Source organism: Corvus moneduloides, chromosome 4 (genome assembly GCF_009650955.1).
Source record: "Corvus moneduloides isolate bCorMon1 chromosome 4, bCorMon1.pri, whole genome shotgun sequence".
NCBI classification, from domain to species: Eukaryota; Metazoa; Chordata; class Aves; order Passeriformes; family Corvidae; genus Corvus; species Corvus moneduloides.
The window spans coordinates 18,779,899-18,798,560 of NC_045479.1; the positions used below are offsets into that span (position 1 = coordinate 18,779,899).

Here is an 18,662-nt window from a genome sequence, read left to right on the forward strand (position 1 = left end):
ACATTTATCCACAGCCAGTTTGTACTACTTTGATCTTTTAGTAATATAGGCCTTTATAATAAATAGATATTTTTCTCTCCCTGGTGATTCCTCCCCATACAGTTCTAGACAGCAAGCATGTCTCCTCCCTTTGGTCTCCTAAAACGAACCTTTGGTTAGCTAAAATGGACCCTCCTAATTATGACTTGTAAGACAGGCCTTCTGTTCCCTGAAGATCCTTGTAACCCTTTTCTCCACTTGTTCCCTTTTTAATTCATTCCTTTTGAATGTGGCAGCTCATCAGATTTACAATGCAGCATTCCAGAGAAAGCCTATCCCGGATACTCTACATCTGTAGTTTCCATCATACTTTTTTCCGTCATACATTTTCCATCATCTTTATCTTATGGTTAATGTGTCCATCCAGGTTATTCATTTCTAGCTTATTTTCAAGCAATCACCTGCTACTGCAGAAGTTCTTGGAGTTAACATAGTCTCTCTCTAAGGCTGTGAAGCTTTGCTTTCAACTAAAGACTCCCCTATGTTGCTGTTGTTCAGGTTCTTCAGATCATCCAATTCTTCTGGTATGACAATCTCAGTTTCTCTGCTTGCTGAGGAAAGGATCTGTCTTTTCAGAACCATGAACTTCACTGAATCCTGACTACCTGTTGTGCTAAACTCAGTCCTCCAAACATTGAACAAGGTTTGTCTCAGGATTGACCCTTGAAAAGACTGTGGATTTCCTCCTTTCCTGGCTGTACCTTTTCTTTCTCCTCAGTCCATACTCACTTCCCTACCCCTTCAATGTTTACTGTCTTTTCTCTTTTATCCTGATTTTCATCCTTTTGGGTGTGATCATGGTTCACCAGCCACCAGACCAAATGCATTACTGAAATCTGTGTGCATCTTTCATTGTTCCCTCATCTATAAAATACGTTATCTTCCCAAAGAGAGAGAGCAAGCAGTGTATCCCATTTCCCATTCCTGTGACCCTCTTTCCATTAAGTATTTGCTGTGAAGTGGGGTGCCATGGGGTGCCTGAGGGACTGTTAACTGGCTGGAGTTGCTCTATCCAGCCATGCCACTTCCGCAGTGCAGGTGCTTTCAACTCTGCTGTTAAAAACACATGATGGGGTTTGTGAGGAAAATCTGAGGACTTGGTCCCACGCACTGAGAAATCTTGCATGCTATTGAGGTCAGGCTAGCAACTGTGTGTTAGCTTGCTCATCTTCCCCTCCCTCCAACTCTTCAGTTACCAGCCTATTAGAATCAGCCATTAACCTGGTCAATGGGGAGAAACAGCAAATACCAGAAAGAATGATGTTCTTTTCTTAATTCCCGTTTGGAAACCTGACTGGTTGAAATGGTAAATGTCTCAAGAAAAGGCTGAAAAGGGTCCAAAACATGTCTTGCTTTTGTAATGCCAACACACTCAGGTGAAAAAGGATGAGATGAGTACTTCACTGGCGATTGGTCTTGGGGGCAAGAAGGTAGTGCTCTGCCAAAGCTGCTGAGGTGGCTTCAAGCTGGGGTGCTGAATGGGCATGACTGAACTGTATTGTGCCATCTGATCCTTTTGGGTGATAGGATTGGTTGAGGTGATATCTGGATGCCTTCTTATCCTTTTTGTGATATGACTTGAACCCAAGAACCTTGGTCCTTTCTGAGTGGGAGAGGTAACGGATGACAGAAGAAGAACAGGGTAATGAAAGGCACAGAGTAAGGGCAGAAAGAAAGGAAGAGCTCATACAAGAGGGGAAATAACCATGTTTCAGGGAGGGACTGAAGCAGTTTCTCTGAAGTGAGACAACAGCTCTGTGTTAAGGACAGCAAGGACTAATACAGCACACAGTAATAAACCTGCCCACTTAGGTTTTATTAAAGATCTGAAAAGGTAGAAGGAAAGAAATTTACAATTTGTTTGGTGTTTAGTTCAGGTAATTTTTAAAAAAATTGTGTAATGAGATCATGTTGTCCAAATTTTCATATGCAGATTCAATTAGTGTTCAGTTAATTAGCCTTTACAGATGAGATTAACTTAATTACACAACACTAACCTCTCTTAATAACTATTAAGGGTACGAAGGCTGCCTTTAATAAATTTAGAAGGGCTATATGTGTTTTTTAAAATCTGAAATGACACACACATAAATTAAACCAAATTACACACAGAGGACAACCATTAATGGTAACGATCAAAGGAAACAAACTATGTACATAGCTCAGAATCAGGCTGCTTAGAAGTTCATGCTGTGTTCCTCCTCTTGTCTGCTGGCATCCTAGTGATTTCACTAGCATTATTACTGGAGATGATGTACAGTCTGGGGTCATTCCTTCAAAGAGGGTTGCAGACTGATACAAGGTTGCTCTAATTAAATGTTAGCTTGTGTTAAAAAAAAAAATTTGGGTGCTAGATTATTAGCAATTTTCTTTTTCAGGTGGTCTAAGGAAAAAAGACGTGCAGAAGCCCATTGAAGGCTAAAAATCTGATCCATAAATGTCATTCATTGCCATTATGTACCATAAATAACTGTATAGATTTTTAATCTCTTGATATGAGGTGTGCACACAAACAATGATGCTGTGCTTATTAATATCACAATGAAACAGAGCATCGCACATCTGATATAGGGTAATAAGCATGGAGCATATATGGGACTAGTTATGAGGTATGGCATCTTTGGCTTCTGAGTCAAAAGTTGAATCCAGGGTGTCTTGGTAAAGTGACTGACATCAGATAGTATCTGACTTTTCAGAAGGCAGCAACAAAAGAAGCCTTTTTCCCTCGGCTGTTCTTGCACGGGTAATGTTTCCCACTTACAGTGAATTTTGATGGGCTCATCACATCCATCTCCCCAGAGCTCAGCAGCTTTTGTGACATTCAGTACACTACAAAATTCAAGGGCTACCCTCATGGCATTCTCTAGGACCCATTTTGGAGCCCAAATTTGGAGTTACTGTCAGGAGCATGCATCTGCTGGATCCCAGCTTTGTGGCCTTCTTTAAACCATTTTATCTCATGACCCTGAAGGACTATACTGAAGTTCATAAACCACATCATTTGTTTTCCACCTGCAGAAAGCTGAAATGTTCAAAGCATCCTCCATACAATTTGAGTCATTTCCCATTTGCAGCCACGAGATCTGCAGGTATTGAGCAACTAAAAGGAATAGTTTGGATAGGCCTCATGTTAAACACCCCAAAAATCAAAGTGCATTGCTTCTCTGAGATACTGCCTCTTTCTGAAAACTTTGGCTTAGTGCCTACAGCCATTTTCAGCAAGGAGGGAAGATGACATTGCTGCAGATTTTTTCCTTGCTGTGAGCAACTAGCAAGGTGAATATGCAATGAGGAGGAAATTGCTGAAGTATCTGTCTTGGAGTGGCAGCATCTATTGAAGAAAAGGAGAGGGAATACTTGAGCAATTGCAGCGCTTTCATGTATGCAGCTCAAGCTGAAGCTTCAACATTCAGTATCTCAAGAGAAATGGTTGGCAATTACCAGACTGTGCTCTGTCTGATGCAGACCCAGATCTTGTTCTCTTCCATGGGGTTTGTACCTCTATCCCTGAGAGCAGGATTTGGCCTTGTGAGTGGTTCTATCCTCAGATGCAGCTGATGCTATGTGCTCAGAGGAAAGGGAGAATGCAAATTTCCTGCAGGGAGGCAACTGCCAGCCATGTAAACAAAGAACCTTCTGGGTGTGCAGCAGTCAGCCCACTTGAGCTGCTGTTTCCATGGTATACCAGATGCTGTAAAATATGCTTTCTTCAGGGGAAGAAGCTTTTCCTACTCCTGCATTATCTTGTTTGATGATGGACTGTCCTCAGGCTGGTACCTCACTGTATGGGCCACAGTGTGACAAGTCCCCACTGGCCCAACCGTTTTGTGAGTTGATGATGTTAATTCACATTCTGCAGCTTCCAAACAAAGAAAAACCTAAACGGTTTTTTTTTAAACTTGGAACATCATTGCTAACTATGATTTTAATTGTTACTAGTGAGTGTTTAATGTGCTACAGTTCTTCCTGATGCCCATGGTGTCATACCATCATACCGTGTATTGTTTTGCTTTTCTGTTTCCTTCTGTTTTCCTAAAAAGTCGGAATACATATTTTTCCCTGATTGTCCTCTTCCTAATACCTATGTTGCTTCGTTATGATTCCTGGTTTAGGGAGGTTAAAGCCACTGGGTACAAGCCAGCAGGTACCATTTCTGAATTTGACTGAAGATCACCCAGTGGAGAAATATGAGGAAAGAAAGCAAAGAGAGGTGGTCTCTACTTCCATTTTCTTGTAAAACAGCAGCTGGTGGTGAGCTGGTGCTTGGTTATATCATAGATACTAAGTACAAGTGCAATTATAAACATGGACAAGCCTGCAATAATTGCTTGAAGCAAACCAACCTCAGCCAGTGTAAATAAGTTACTAAAGCACTTATGAGGCTTGCTGTGCTTCAGACATGACTCACAGGAGGAGGAGGATGTTTTTAGGGTGCCTGTCTATTGGAAGCTGTGTTTGGGGATGATGCTGCAAAACTGGCAGAGCTGTGTGCACGTGGCATATCCCCTCACTCTGTTCTGAGTCCATGCAGGTTCATTGGCTTTCCTCGTGGCTATCAAGAGCAAACACAGGTGCCTTTTTATGACTCCAGCTTCCTCCAGCTGAAAGGTGTGCCTTGGTGTGTAAGGGATGCACGCACGTCCTCTCTGCCTTGCCTACACTCTGGCCACCACAGCTCTGTAGGGTTCTGTGTCTGCTGTTGGCTTCTCTGTCCCAGGCCTGCTACCACAAGACCTGCTACCAGGTGCTTACCAGGTCCCTGAAGGAGGCCAGGACAGCAGTGGGTCCCAGGGTGAACCTGGGAGGCAGGTAGTGGTGTGTGTGTGTGTGTGTGCAGGGCATGAGAAAGTGTCCTGGAGCGTAGAGAATGAAAGCTGCTTTTACTCCTGAGGACGCTTTCTCACAGTCTTTCCCAGGTGCTTTTCAACTCCTCTTCCCCCATCCTGCAGGCCTGTACTTCTCACTTTAGGGGAAAAAATAATTAAGTGTGGTTAATTTTAAGCCAGTGCAATTATTTAGGAGTCCTGGAGGTGGAAAACCAGTTACTGGTTAACAGACCTGATTTGAAATGTGTTCTGCCTGAACCCCCTACTGTAGTGAGCCAGAAGCAGTTCTTCCAAGAAGCTGGGTTTCTGGAAGGCTTTTTCACTGAATCATTTAAAGCCTAGTCTTCTTGAAAATGTTAATATCCTGCTGGCTCACTGGAATGCAGCTGGTGGGTACAGCAAGTGCAATACCTATGTGTGTGCTTGCAATCCAAAGCACAAGTGAGCAGGCAGGGTTCAGGCTGCAGTGTGGGTGTCCTTGCTGAAGGCTCAGGCTAGGAAGGAAGTGGGCTGGAGAGCAGAGCTGATTTGGCATCGTCCCACAGGACTGGAAGTTCCTCTGCCCTGACCAAGCAGTGCAGCTGTGATACAGCAGCGCTTTGCACCCCTTGTGTGCCTGTGCCCGGTGACCTGGAGCTGTGCCCTGTGAGGCGCTGGTGCCGCGGCATGGCTGGAAATGTCAGCTGTGCTTGTGCAGGTTGGGGCTGCTCTCCTGGGCACAGCGGTCAGAGCGTGCCCGTGGGCTGAGCCTGCTGTGCCAGCCTTAAACAGCCGCCTGGAGATCAGGGCTGCGGGAATTCGACCCCAGGATTCCCCCTTGCATCAGTAGACAACCTTTATAATGCTGAAATCATAGCAATTGCAGGCTGAAATCCTGCAGTGGCTGGAGTATCTCTATAGCAAAAATGCAGGTCGGTGTGAATGTATATGTGCCTTTTCCCCTCCCGCAGTGTCTGCAGATAAAAGCCTTTCTGAGTTAGCTGTATGTGTATTTGCGGTATTACAAAGGCTTTGTCCACCTTAGTTTGCTAATGGATGAGGCTTTTCTGCTTACCTTAGTAGTAAAGAATTTTTCAGGGGAGAATATATATTCTTTTCAGGCAATATACATTCTCCTCAGGCTGTCATCTAATCCACCTCTTTCGTAATTTTATCCTTAGCGTCTTCTTACATGTCATCCAGTGGTTTTTTTGTAGCTAAAGGAAAACCTAGAGTTCTTGCCTTAAGCTGGAGAGGTATTGTCCTGCAGAATAAAAGTATTACGAGTCCAGGATTAAAAAAAAAAAAAAAATAAAAAGCACAACTATAGTATAAGAAGAAAAAAATAATTGAGGGTCTCCATGAGAGGAGGAGTGTAGGTGGTGGCAAGTGCTTTGCTAATTTGGACGATAAGTTAGCACCCAAGGGTGCTAAGTCAGATCATTACCTTTGGTTACCAGATTTTCTTTTGCTTAGTGTGGTAAAATGCTCTCAAAGCATACACACATGACATGGGCTTGTTTATCTATGTCAGCAGTAGATGTATTTACAGTAGTTTGTATTGTTCTAGCTAATATTCTGTAGTATGTCATAAAAACTAAGAAAGATTCAGTATGAGACATAAGTATTCTACACTGTTAGTGAATTTTCTCTGAAGAATGAAGATAGATCACGACAGTCTTTCTTCCATTAATATAAATGCAGATTAATGCAATCAAATGTGTTACTTTTTCCATAGACAAGTTACAAACACAATGGAGTATGGTTCTCAAATACTGAGGTTTCATTAAAACAGATTTTTTTTATGTTCATTTTTGGGGATATATTTTGCACACCTTCTCTAGATTGATCAATTTGAATTCATTTAAGACACTAATAATTTAGTATAGTGGCAGGTTTCTTTAGATAAATGGATACCAATTTTCATCAATTATGAAAATGAAACACAGTAAAAATACAAAAAATTTGTAAAAATAAAGCTATTTACTATTCTGTAGAGTGTAGCAGCTGACTGCCTTGTGCTAAACTCTGACTTGGCAGGTTTGGGGTTTTTTTTAAATAATGTGACTAAAACCAAAACAAGATGACCTTGCCATATTCCCTGGGCTTCTCTTTTGTGTAGTAAGTAATATACTTATCCTCTTATTAATTTCTCTGTTAGTTTTCCACCCATTCGCATATCCGAAAAAAATTGAGTCAGGACGAAAATGATGAAATTAGTTTAAAAAGAATAAATCATGAAATGGTAACAGATTTTGGAGTGTAAAACCATGATGAAAACGTGCTTCATGGCTGTCCAGCTCTTTTTTGGGATTGGGATTTGTTTTTCCAGGCATCATTTCTAGACTCTGTGTATGTCACACGTGGACAATGATAGAAAGGTGAGGTAATGAGTTAATACCATGGTTCTCCTGGCTGAGGTTAAAAGCTTTGTGTGTGTTAGAAACAGTGTGTAATAGAGCTTCTGCTGTGCACTTCTCTAAAATACTGTGTTATTTTTCTTTCTTCCAGGGTTTTTGGGAAAACCACACAAAACTCATAACGGAGTATGGACCTGTTTGTGGGTAAGCTTAGCAGTGCTATCAGCTTTCTTCTTTCTGGCTCTTGCTCTTTGAGTTTGTGGGGTGGGAAAGGAGAAAATATCAAGATGTTCATCAAAATGCAGAGTGCAGTGTTTCAGTCTCAGGGACAGAGGTGGAGGATGTTTGATTACATGCAGCAAGTACTTTTGGCTTATTTTAGTTCAGCATTTGGCATTGGACTTCATTTTTTCTCTCTCTTATTTTAATTATGCACATAAAGTTTAGTCCTTTTCAGAACTGTACAAAGCTACCAGCCTTCAATATTCTCTTTTTATCTGCATATTCTTTATACTTACAGTGAACAGTGGAAATAATAATTTGTCATCTTAAAACCCCCTCAGTTTATGAAATAGTATGAATTTGATTCAGCTGTTGCTATCTGTATTTATGCAAAATTCCTAAACTTAAAATACAATGAAGTACAGATTAGAAATGAGGCATTCCTCTCTCTATAGCTCAGCTGGGCTATCTTAGCAGTTTATTGGAAGTAAAGAGGGTTTAAGCAGTATATCTCTTCGTAGAAGCCCTTCCACATTTCTCTGAATGTCATTTCTGTTCTAAGAACTAATTACTTTCCAGTTGTCATCATTTAAAGTGGAAATGTCGTTGTTTTGTGGTATCTTCTATTGTTGTGGACAGTTGATGTTTGTAGCATAACTATTATTTCAATATATAATTATCAGGCAATATCCACAAAATATAGAAAATGTCGATTTTTTTTTTTTTTCCCCCCCTCCTGTGGTCTGCAAGGAGTTTAAGACACTTGTAAGAGAGCATGTATGAATGTCTGGGTGTGTACATATGTGATTACAAAAGATACCAATATGCTCTTTATGCTCTTCCAGCAAAAAAGCTCTAGCAGAAAGAAGTCAGGCTCAGGCATTTGATGCTCTAGTCACAGCCACCTTGTGGCATTTATGCTCAGCCCTAAGGACAAAGTGCTGCAAGAAGTGATGGAAATAATGAATTCCAAGGGTTAGGTACTTGTCTAGGAGAAAATAATACAGTGTCTTGGCTAGCCAGGAATGGGAAAAGATATTCATTAATGTGGTGGCAATTTGTATGTTGTGTAACAAATGGAAAGTGACTGAGGCTTATTATCTCTGTGACCTTTGGTGTGATGCCCTTAAATGACAATAATGTAAGAACACTGGCATTCATTCCTCAGTATACTTCCTCCTTATTAATATCATCCCTATTTTTTTTCTAAGCTGAATTTGAGACAAGTTGCTATTTAGTTATCTGTCTGCTCACTCAGCCAGGCAAGGCTATGTCACTGGAGAAAGAGATGTATAATTACAGTGTGTGAGCAGATAGAAAGTTTCATTTCTCCAATCTATTTACAGACTGTTAGGGGATGAAACCTCTGTGAGACTTGCATGGACTTCAAAGCTGGATGATGGTGGTCGTGGTCAGCCAGGATAGTTCTGCCTCTTTAGGATCCTCTAGGTAGGAAGTGTGAGCAGATTGAGCATAAGTATGCTTCATTTATTGCATGCATGGAAAACTCAATTTGTGAGGCATCTAGGAGGCTAGCAGAGAAAAAAATGCTGCTTTTTGATGTCTCCCAGGAAAACAAAGCTGGATGCAAACAATGCTGTGGTCGAGGTAAGGTCTATTTGTAGTTGAAGGAGGATGTTTTAAAACCTGGCTTGTGAGCTGCTGTTCAATAGGTGGGGTATGTGTCAGGGGGTATTTATCACAGTCCTGTCAATTAAAGAAATTCCTTCTCCTTCCCTGTAAGTCTTCAGTGTGATTCTTTCTGTGGTTCTTTGAAATAGGCAAATAAATGGTAGGTGTGTTTATGTGTATACTCCCAGCAAAGTATTGGATCTGGCAGATGGAAGAAGATGTGGCATTTTTCTTTTCCCAGATTGAAAACTGCTTTCCAATAAGCATAAAGAGCAATGATCTTTATTTCTACAGTGGTGAAGTGAGTTGAATACAAATCTTTGGAACTGAAGCCTTTTTTTCTTCCTAAGGTCACTTGAATAGTCTGAATGATACCATCACAACTGTTTTCTTTTGTGTGTGAATTGGTTTCCTTGACAACAGGATGTCAAATCAACTTTTCAGCTTTAATCAAGTCAAAACAATATATCCCTTCCATTCCAAAAGGCCTCAAGTCGGAGAGAATTATTTCAAGTAAGGCTTTTGTAGGTCACAAAAGCTTTTTTTCCCTTTCGCTCCCATGTGCAAATCCAAAGGAGAGGTGATGGTATTGATATTTTATAAAGAGAGACAATGCAAATAGTCCTCAGTTGTCAGTTTGTGTATGAAAACTGTTTTCATACAGAGGTGGCCCAAGATGGAGGCCAAGGCAGAAACAAACAGCTCTGGTTTGGTGCAGAAGCAGAGATTGAGCATTTCTATTCAACAGGGAAATCCAAGCCACTGGCATGACTTTTGAAGAGGTCCTACAACAGAGTGGTAGTCTTTGATTTAGCTATAATTTGGAGTATCTTCTATAAAAATGCTTCGTCTACAATATGTGTGCTATTTCATCATAGCAAAAACAGAGTTGAAAAAAATCCTACTTGGAAAACAATGTACTGATACATATTGAGATTTGCCTTGAATATTCTTCTATTCACATAGGAGTTCTGCAGAAGAGTAGCCCTGTTTGCTGTGAAAGTTAGTGATTTACACCACTCATTTTTGGATGAATATTGATGCTTTGATACTTTATTTTCACCTCCACCATACCCAATTGTTCCATTTCAATTGCAAGTTAATGGCTACTCTTTGCAAATAGGTGATAAAAGCAGACAGAGAAATAAAGAGGGACAATATATTTTATGGAATCAGAGAAGCAACTACTACAATGTGAGCAGAGGTATATAGAGAGAGATAGTTTTACTTTCTATATACACTTCATATGCATTTGACCACTCTACTGCAATTGCATCATTATGGCTTTACAGAACTGTAAGCATGTATGGCTGATTTGGAGTTAAAGAAATCTGCCAAAATAAGTAATATATTCTTGGCCCAACAACATACTACCAGTGATAGTAGAAAATATGACACAGCCCCCTGATTGCTCTGGGATGATGGAACTTATTCTGCCTTTGACTGTAGCAATGCATTTGGGCATGGGGAAGAATGTAAGAGATCATGACACAGACCTTGCTGTGTGTAATCAAAGAGCGAGAACAGATTAAAATTCAGTGCCATTTGTGGGGTGACACTCTTTCTTTATGTTGTTTTGCATCTGAAATAGCTTGCAGCAGGTAAAACCCTATTGACTTGAACACTCAACTTCAACCTGCTGTGAGAAGTCTGAAGATGTCTGTAGTAGAAGCTCTGTTTTGTCACTGGTGGGGCTTGGGGCTTTCCCCTTTAATGGATGGAAGAGGGACATGTGTTTCTGGGACTTGGCATCTGGAACTTTACTCAAAGCCTTTTCCTTCCTTCTGCCCTCATCAAATACCTTGGGACAAGCCTAAGGTGGATAGGGCAGGATCTCCTCCTGCAGGGAGCAGCTGATGTCTTCATCATGGGCCAAATTTAACTGAAGAAACGATGTCTTTATTGCTATTTTAATTTCACAAAGTTTTTTAACCCCTCTATTTCTAGCTTTATTCTGCTTTCTGTGGAAAAAGTAATCCCAGGACAAGTATTCTCATCTTTGTTTCTGAAGGCTTATATAAAGAGATAACTTAGTTCTATGAAAAAATCTTATCCTGTTTAATTTCCTCTTTTGCACTGGGGTGGTCAGTGGACTCACTACCTCTCTTGTGGTACTTCCTTTAGTTTGATATTTTAAAGAATTTACTTTTCATATTTCAGCTAGAGAAAATCACATCTGGACAATTATAGGGAAAAACAAGCTTCATGTTGCTGTTTCATAGCTCTTCATAGTTTCTGTTTCACACGTAACATGACAAGAATTTTGGTAGCCTCACTTGCCTGGATTTTTGTTTTCTGAAAGAGCAGAGTATTTTTTGGCTGGTGTCAGGTCTTTCATATTTCATCAAGATTTTTTTTTCTTCTCACTGTTTTTTCCTTTATGTGTTGTGGTAAGGTTCTTTGAGTCTATTAAGATTGTTGACCAGCCCCAGAATTGCTGTTGTGGGTTAGAGTTCTCTTTCTTTCATTAACTATCTGCAAATTGTACGGTACAGCAGAACCCCTAACTTTGAACACATGAGTAATCACATTAAAGTCAATGGTATTACTCAACATGCTTCAGGTTAACCAGAAGTCTGTCTAACTTGCTGAATCAGACCCATAAAACAATTGCATTTGTGCCTTAAAAATATTTTTAGTGCTGTTGGTACACATAAACACCTAGTTCTATTGTACCTGGAAGAAGTTAATGGGGAGAAAAATATTTCTCCTCCCTCCCTACCCTCTTTTGATAGCACTTTGTATGTAGACAATTTAGTTGCTCTCCTGTGAAATGTGTTAGCCATTCCCTCTGAAATGGAAAATATTATTGCATAAATGGACAGAACAATAGGACAATCTTAATGTTTTTAAGTTAAACTTTCAGGTGCCTTTTTTTAAATTATTATTATTATCACTATGAGGATTTGTTAATAGTAGCCTATTTTTTTAAAAGTTGTCTTTTACAAAAGAACTGAAACCCAAAAAGAACTGAAACTCCTGGCAGAAACTCCAGGGCAGAATTCATGGTACAATGCTACATCTCCATCTGAATCCACACACTTAACCATAATTAGGTGTTGGTTATAGTTGGCTCCAGTGGTTAAATCAAGCTGCTGGAACAAGCCCTGGGAGTCACTTTTGGGTATATCATCATCAGCTTCTCCTCTTGTCTCTAGAGTTAATTGGTCTTAAAAGCATAGCCTTCTGTGGGACTGATGCCTAAAAATTTACCCAAAAGGTGGCATACCACACTGTTCTGAGAGCTGGAATCTGTGTCACTGTTACAGGTGGAATAGTTTTTGTGGCTGCCTGATCATTATTGGAGTGTTTTACATTCTGCATAAGCTGATCTGTGGGCTGCAGTTTATTGGCCAAATTTACGGGACGTTAGTTGACTAGTTTAATTCTGGCATGTTTTAAATGTACTTAGTTCTCTGGAACATTGCAAATTGATACCTGGTGTACTAGTAATGTCAAAGGTATTTATTAATGAGCAGCTCATAGCCACAGACAAATCTGCTGTGTAGACTGTGACCTCCCATGAGAACTGTGCAACTTGAGCTTGTGTACTCTGTGATGGTTCTTGATTTGTTACTATAGCCTCTGACTGTCCCAGTAGGGTCCAGGGACATTTGTGTTCTCTGTATACACAGACAGAACTCAAAAGCCCATCAATAAGTCACAGTTCCAGCCCTCAGGGCAGGCAAACCCATTTGGATGGAAACCTTTGGTGCAAGTGGTGATCTCTTCTGTGTGCAAAGCTCTCCCACTCCTCTCTGAGGCTCCAGACGTGACCTGGGGTGGCTGAGCCGCAGGCATGTGCTCGCTGTAGCGCTTTCTCCCAAGTTTGTTTCCTCCATCCAATCCCTTCACGACTCTACTGCAGCTGTTTAAGCCAATGTAAGTCAAAGACCTGATGTAATCTTTTACACTTCGGGAAAGAGAGTGTGAAGTCCAACTGTATGAGACAGGCATTTTATGTGCTCTTGGCAAGGCAGCAAAGGACACTGCCTGTTGCCTGCACCGTGTTGCTGATGCTTGTTTCTGTAGTCACGGTGCGTGCAAGCTGCTGTGATCGTAGCTCCAACAAATTACTGTTTGTATAGGGGAAGCTCTCCTGGTTGGTATGGCTCCACTGATGGATTTGGCCGGACACAGGATGGCTCTGAGAGACTGGCCAGAACTGTGTCAGCTCCTACGATTGTACCATATCTTAGCATCTGAGGAATCTGATTAAATCTTGGTCTGCTTCTGTGTGTGCATATAGCAGCCTTGGCTAGGAGAAGGTTTCACCTCTATTTTCTCCTCTAGAAGTGTTTCTTCTTGGTTCCTTGCACACTGGTGCTATGCAGCATTTAGCTGTTGAAGCATAGTCCTTGTGAGCTCCCTTTTAGGAGTATTTGAAAAGTGAAGTCTCTTTTGAGAATGTGCTAAAGAGTGTTTTACAGCTAATATACAGCACAGGTGATCTTTGATCTCTGCTGCCTGCTTCTTAGCTAATTAATGGTTAAAATTATAGTTTTCAAGGGAATGAGACTGCTAAACAGATTGCTTCTTCTTATCATGTTACACCTGCATACCACAATGTGTCATCCTCATTCAAGGAAGGGGGAGGAAATATTCTGAGTTACAAAAACTAGTTTCTTAGACTCAATTGCACATTGCTCTACCATCTTCATTATCTACTGGAGCCTGTATTTGTTAAACTTCTTAAGAAGGTGTAAAGTCCCTGTTGTCATTTCCCCCCCCCCCCCGCCCCTTTCCACCATTTGGAAAGAAGCAGGTGGGGAGCTTTTAAAAGACTGAAAAATCTGAGGCATTATTTCAGTATACCAATCCTCCTAGAAGGTATGGGAAACAGCAGCGTTGTAGATTTAGCTGTGCATATTAAATGCTTTCATTAGAATTTCCTGCAGCACTCAGAAGTATTGATGCAAACCTAAAGCAGATACATGCAATATGCAATGTTCAGTAGCTATTAATGGTCTCTGACTTCACTCACTGTGTATCTGATTATGAACTGGTGTTCCCAGTGTCATGCATGGTAATTTTTTAATGCATTTCCTGAATAATTTCCCCTCAGTCTGCATAGAGGGAGGAAAATGCATCATGCCTCCCTCTGTGTGTGTGTGTGTGCCCTTCCCATTCTTGGCAGCCTTTGAAGGAGATCAACTTTAATGCTCAATTCAGGTACTTTTCCTGCCTGCCTTGGTCACTTCACAGGAGAGTCAAATTACTGCCTCTCCAGGTGACTCCCTAATGCCAGTTTCCCCTTCTTTCTGCCAGCCCAAAGAAATCCAAAAGCAGCTTGTGACTGTTTTGTGACTGTGCTATGAGAAGCATTGAGCAAAGGGGATTTCCCTTTTCCACAGATGCCACACTGGAGTCTGGAGAAGGATCCAGAGAAGAAACTGCAGATAGCAGCCTGTTGTATTTGCCTGTTGTCTGCAAGCCTAGTACAGGCTGGAGCATCCATGGCTCTGTCCCCTTGTCATGCCACCTGCTAGGAGCCCCAGGATGCATGTGCTGGTTAGACCTTCTCTGCCCATGCTGGGGAGCTCATGGGGCTTCTGCCCCTTAGGACAACAAAGCGTTGCACAGGAATGGATTTGGGATATCTATTAATTAGTTTCTTAAAAATAGTTATATTTTCCTTTGTGAGGATGACTACCCTTTGCCAGCTGTCTACAGAGGCATTTCCTATCGAGTGCTGCCCTCAATGCCGTTGCTCAATGGTGCCATCACTTCGTTGGGGTTTGTTCTGGTTTTGGCTTTTTCCATTCACGACCTTGACTTGTAGGATCTGTATTTATGCTTTTTCATACTTCCTTCCCTCCCCCCCCCTAAATATTTGCTCTGGATTTTTCTTTCTCTTACTTCTCTCCATCCTCTTTAGCCCTATGCTATCTTTCCTTCATGCTCTAATTTTTATTCCTCCCTGTTTTTCTTTTCCATGTTGAGTTGAAAACAGTAACATGACCTGACAATTTTAACGTTATTCCAAGGTTTTTATGTAATTCCATAAATCTCTTCATTACTTTTTTATTGCTTTGTCATATATAGGTTTTAGTTTTTCCTCTACCTTATTAGTCTGGGGATCAATTTTAGTCTACTATATTTTATTAGTAGAAAGGGGAACAAAATATCTCCTTTTTCTTTATTGGTTTGGCACCATCTTAAAATTGCCCTTTTTCTCTGTTTGACTACCTCTCTTCTTTCCCTGGAGAGTCTGCTTTATGTCAGACCTTTTGCTGGCAGTGAACTGGGTATGATTTCAACAGGCAATAGGCAAAAGTATACCCCACTGCAGAGGAAGAAGCTGTTTTCAGCTGTTACTTTGTTCATTTGGTTTTTCCTGTCTTGGGGAACATGGAATGAGCTGAGCCACCATTACCCTGGGGATTGTGAATCTTTCTTTCCCTCCAGTAAATTGAGTGGCTAAACCTGAAGGCTTGTCTTGAAGGAGGATTTATTTTAGTCATACTTATAAAATTCTACAAGTATAATTAAAAAGCTATAGTAATGTCAAAAACCCTCCCATGCAGAGACACAGAAGGTCTGCAATGACAGACACTGCATCAGGGAAAAGATGGACCATGACCCCCAGCAATTATAGGGGGATACTCCCACAGGAGTTTTTTCTAGTCTAACTTAATAAAGATTCAAATCATGTCTTGTCCCAGAATCTCCTCTCTGCCCCATGCAAACAAGCCTGAAAACAGTGGTCTGGACCTTCAAGCTGTTGTTTACTTCAGTGTAGCTCCATTACAGGCATAGAGTCATGACTATTGGAGCATCTTGACCCAATGTTTTTAAGTCTCCCTCATGTTATATAACTTCAAACCTACTGAATAAAATTAGGTTTTGTACAGCAAATTTTAAGACCTACCCAGACCTCTTAAAGTAGTTTACAGTAAAAGGAGTGAGTTGGGAGCAATGTTCTGACTGTGTAGGTCTAGCAGCAGAAATTTTATCACTCAGCAATAATCCAAGCTTTTCTGTCAATGTTGGAATCTATTTTATTGAAAGAGGATCTTGGCAAGGACACTGGGAATTGCTGCAGAGTCTTTCAAAGTGACATTATGAGAGGATCTTGGTTCTTCGGGACCTTTTATTGTACAGAACATCTTATGAAATACTCTGTGTGAAGGGCCAAAGTAAAATGTTACCAAAGCTGCCTAACAATTTTATATGTTCACTGGCTGTCCATTTAGGCCAGTAGGAAATAAGCTATGTTCGGGGCAGGAGAAAGTAGGTCTTCAAGTGCAGTACAGAGACAAATGTTTAACTAGGTCAGATGGTAATGTAACATCACATGGAAAGGCATTAGTTTTTAAATATTAAATTCTATTAAAATAATTTAAATTTTTTTTGAAATAGAGAAGTATATTACAAAATGGGGAGATTAATATTTGAATTACTTAAACTTATCCTTACTACAGACCTATATTTTCTTCTGTCTCAGTGGCATTATATTTGCTTTTGTCCTGTAACTAATACAACTGGATTTTCATCAGTAGTGAAGAACAGAAGCTTGTGAAAGTACCATAATTTTAATCCTGTTCATTTCCTAAGGAAAATATTTAAAGAAATATGCAGTTTGTAAGCCTTGGAACAGACCCTGACACCCCTTTGATACACCACTGTGTTTATACCTACTCCCAGGACTGCTCTGGGCATTGCATTCAGTGTATTTCCCAATCTTTTGCCTCTTCTGGGCTCGCCATTTTGGATATTGGATTTCTGCAGGCACACGTGCATTCCCTGCACTGGCTGGCACATGCACACGGCTTCCCTGCGCTCTGAAATCCACAGGCTGTCCCTGCTGCCGGAGGAGTGGAAGCAGCAGATCACACTGAGGTCAGAGGACAAGGAGTGTTGCTGGCAGTGCTAACCCTGCCATGCAGGCAGCATTGGTCTGGAAGGTCTCTGCTGGATTTAAAAGGCTCCAAGTGAGAAGAGCCTAATCAATAATGGCAGATATTAAAAGTGGTGCCTTCTCGTGCTTTCCTACCTTTTCCCCCTTTCTTCTTTGCCTACAGGACACGAAGCATCTGAATCCCCCAGACGATTGCTCATGCATTTACATTTTCATTTGCTTGGTTTATAGCAGGATTGTTCCAGCTTTTGGGAGGGGCAGCTATCAAAGATGTACAGGCACTGCCATTGTGTTTTATTGTTCCAGTCTATTTTTCCTTGTGAATGTAGGTGGGAGTTTTTCAGTGGGTTGGTTTTCTGTTTTTTTTTTTTTTTTTTTTTTTTTTTACTTTCTCTTTCTTCTAAGAATTTATAACCCTTTTATTGTCAGTCTTCAATCATTTTTGATAGATCAATATATTTACTTCAATGATGGTTCATCCTACAGTTGTGCTTGTATTCTTTTTTTTTTTTTTTTTGCTTTGTTTATAGGGGTTATGAATAGATGCAGGGATTGTATCTCTGCTATACCTCTGTCATTGCATGAAGATCAGGTTGCTTGAACTTGGTCCAGTGTCTTTATATTTAAAAGGAATATTAGGTGTATACATTGCTCTGTGTTCAAATTGACTGGTTTTTCCTTTTTTCTAAGTAGACTTTGAGCAATTTAAAATGCCTTTTTTTTTTAGAAATTTTCTCAGGATTCTTAAGTATGACTGCTGGTGTTTCATGTACACTCAACTGTTTGGAGGCAAGGGCTAGAGGAAACTGCTCCTGCAGACTTCCGAGATCCAGAGGGTTTGGGGAGTAACATAGCAAGGCAGTGTGAATGATAACATGGACTCAAAAATGAGGCAGGTCCGTGGGAATCCTGTGGTCTCCAGCCAAGCAGCTATGACTGAGGCAGAGGGGAGATATTCTTGAGGGCTACATGTCACTCATGTCCCCAGGCAGCCAGATGTGGGCCTGGGACAGCTGTTCAATGCAGCTGTGAAGAGAGCTGAGGAGCTGAGGTGTGCAGAGCAGTGTCAGTGTGATTTGCTGTGATCTAGGTGGGGGTCAGTAGAAGGAGTGGGTGAACAGGACCTGCTGGTGAAGGTGAAAGGATTCGCCTGTGGAAGAGAGGGCTACGTGTACTATTCCACCCCCAGGCATTTGGGTTGTTTTATGAGACAGTGAGGTATATGCCATTTGTTATGCAATTGCCCCCTTCTCCCACCACAAAAAAGGGGGAAGCAAAGGGAGTGTGTTTGTTACAGCTGATAATAGGTACAACATGGAAAATACGTCAGCTAGGCAGTGCTCTCACTAATATTACTGTTTGAAACATGATCTGTATCTTATGACTACACATTAAGTATGGGGAAAACCTCCTGAACCTGCACAGATTTCAGCGAGGTTTAATAATTTAAGCCAGGTGAGCATATTAGCTGTTTGTAGGATGTAATCCCCATAGTTGCTTTACCAGAGCCATATGCACTCTGGGGTTTGGTACATTCATTTTTAGGCTGAAATAATTTTCCATGTTATGAAAGCCGTGACTCAACTAGCTCTCAGCAGCGCGTTGTCCATTTGTAGCAGCAGATTTTCCTGGAAGTCATTACTTTGGAGTGCTATTGTCAGCTGTACACATCACTCCTGCTCTTCTTGTCCTTTGTGGTGCAGATTTGCTCATTGTTGTTAGTGAGGATGTTACTGCTGATAC

The 18,662-nt window shown here is 41.0% G+C and overlaps 1 protein-coding gene across 3 annotated transcripts in view; it reads left to right on the forward strand.

Moving 5' to 3' along the window:
* Window positions 1-18,662, forward strand: part of TBXAS1 (thromboxane A synthase 1) — a 263,129-nt gene that overhangs the window by 104,340 nt on the left and 140,127 nt on the right. For all 3 annotated transcript variants that reach the window (XM_032105667.1, XM_032105665.1, XM_032105666.1), the window contains one exon: window positions 7,356-7,408. In XM_032105667.1, coding sequence (XP_031961558.1) covers window positions 7,356-7,408 — 53 coding nt within the window. The remainder of the gene's footprint in view (window positions 1-7,355; window positions 7,409-18,662) is intronic.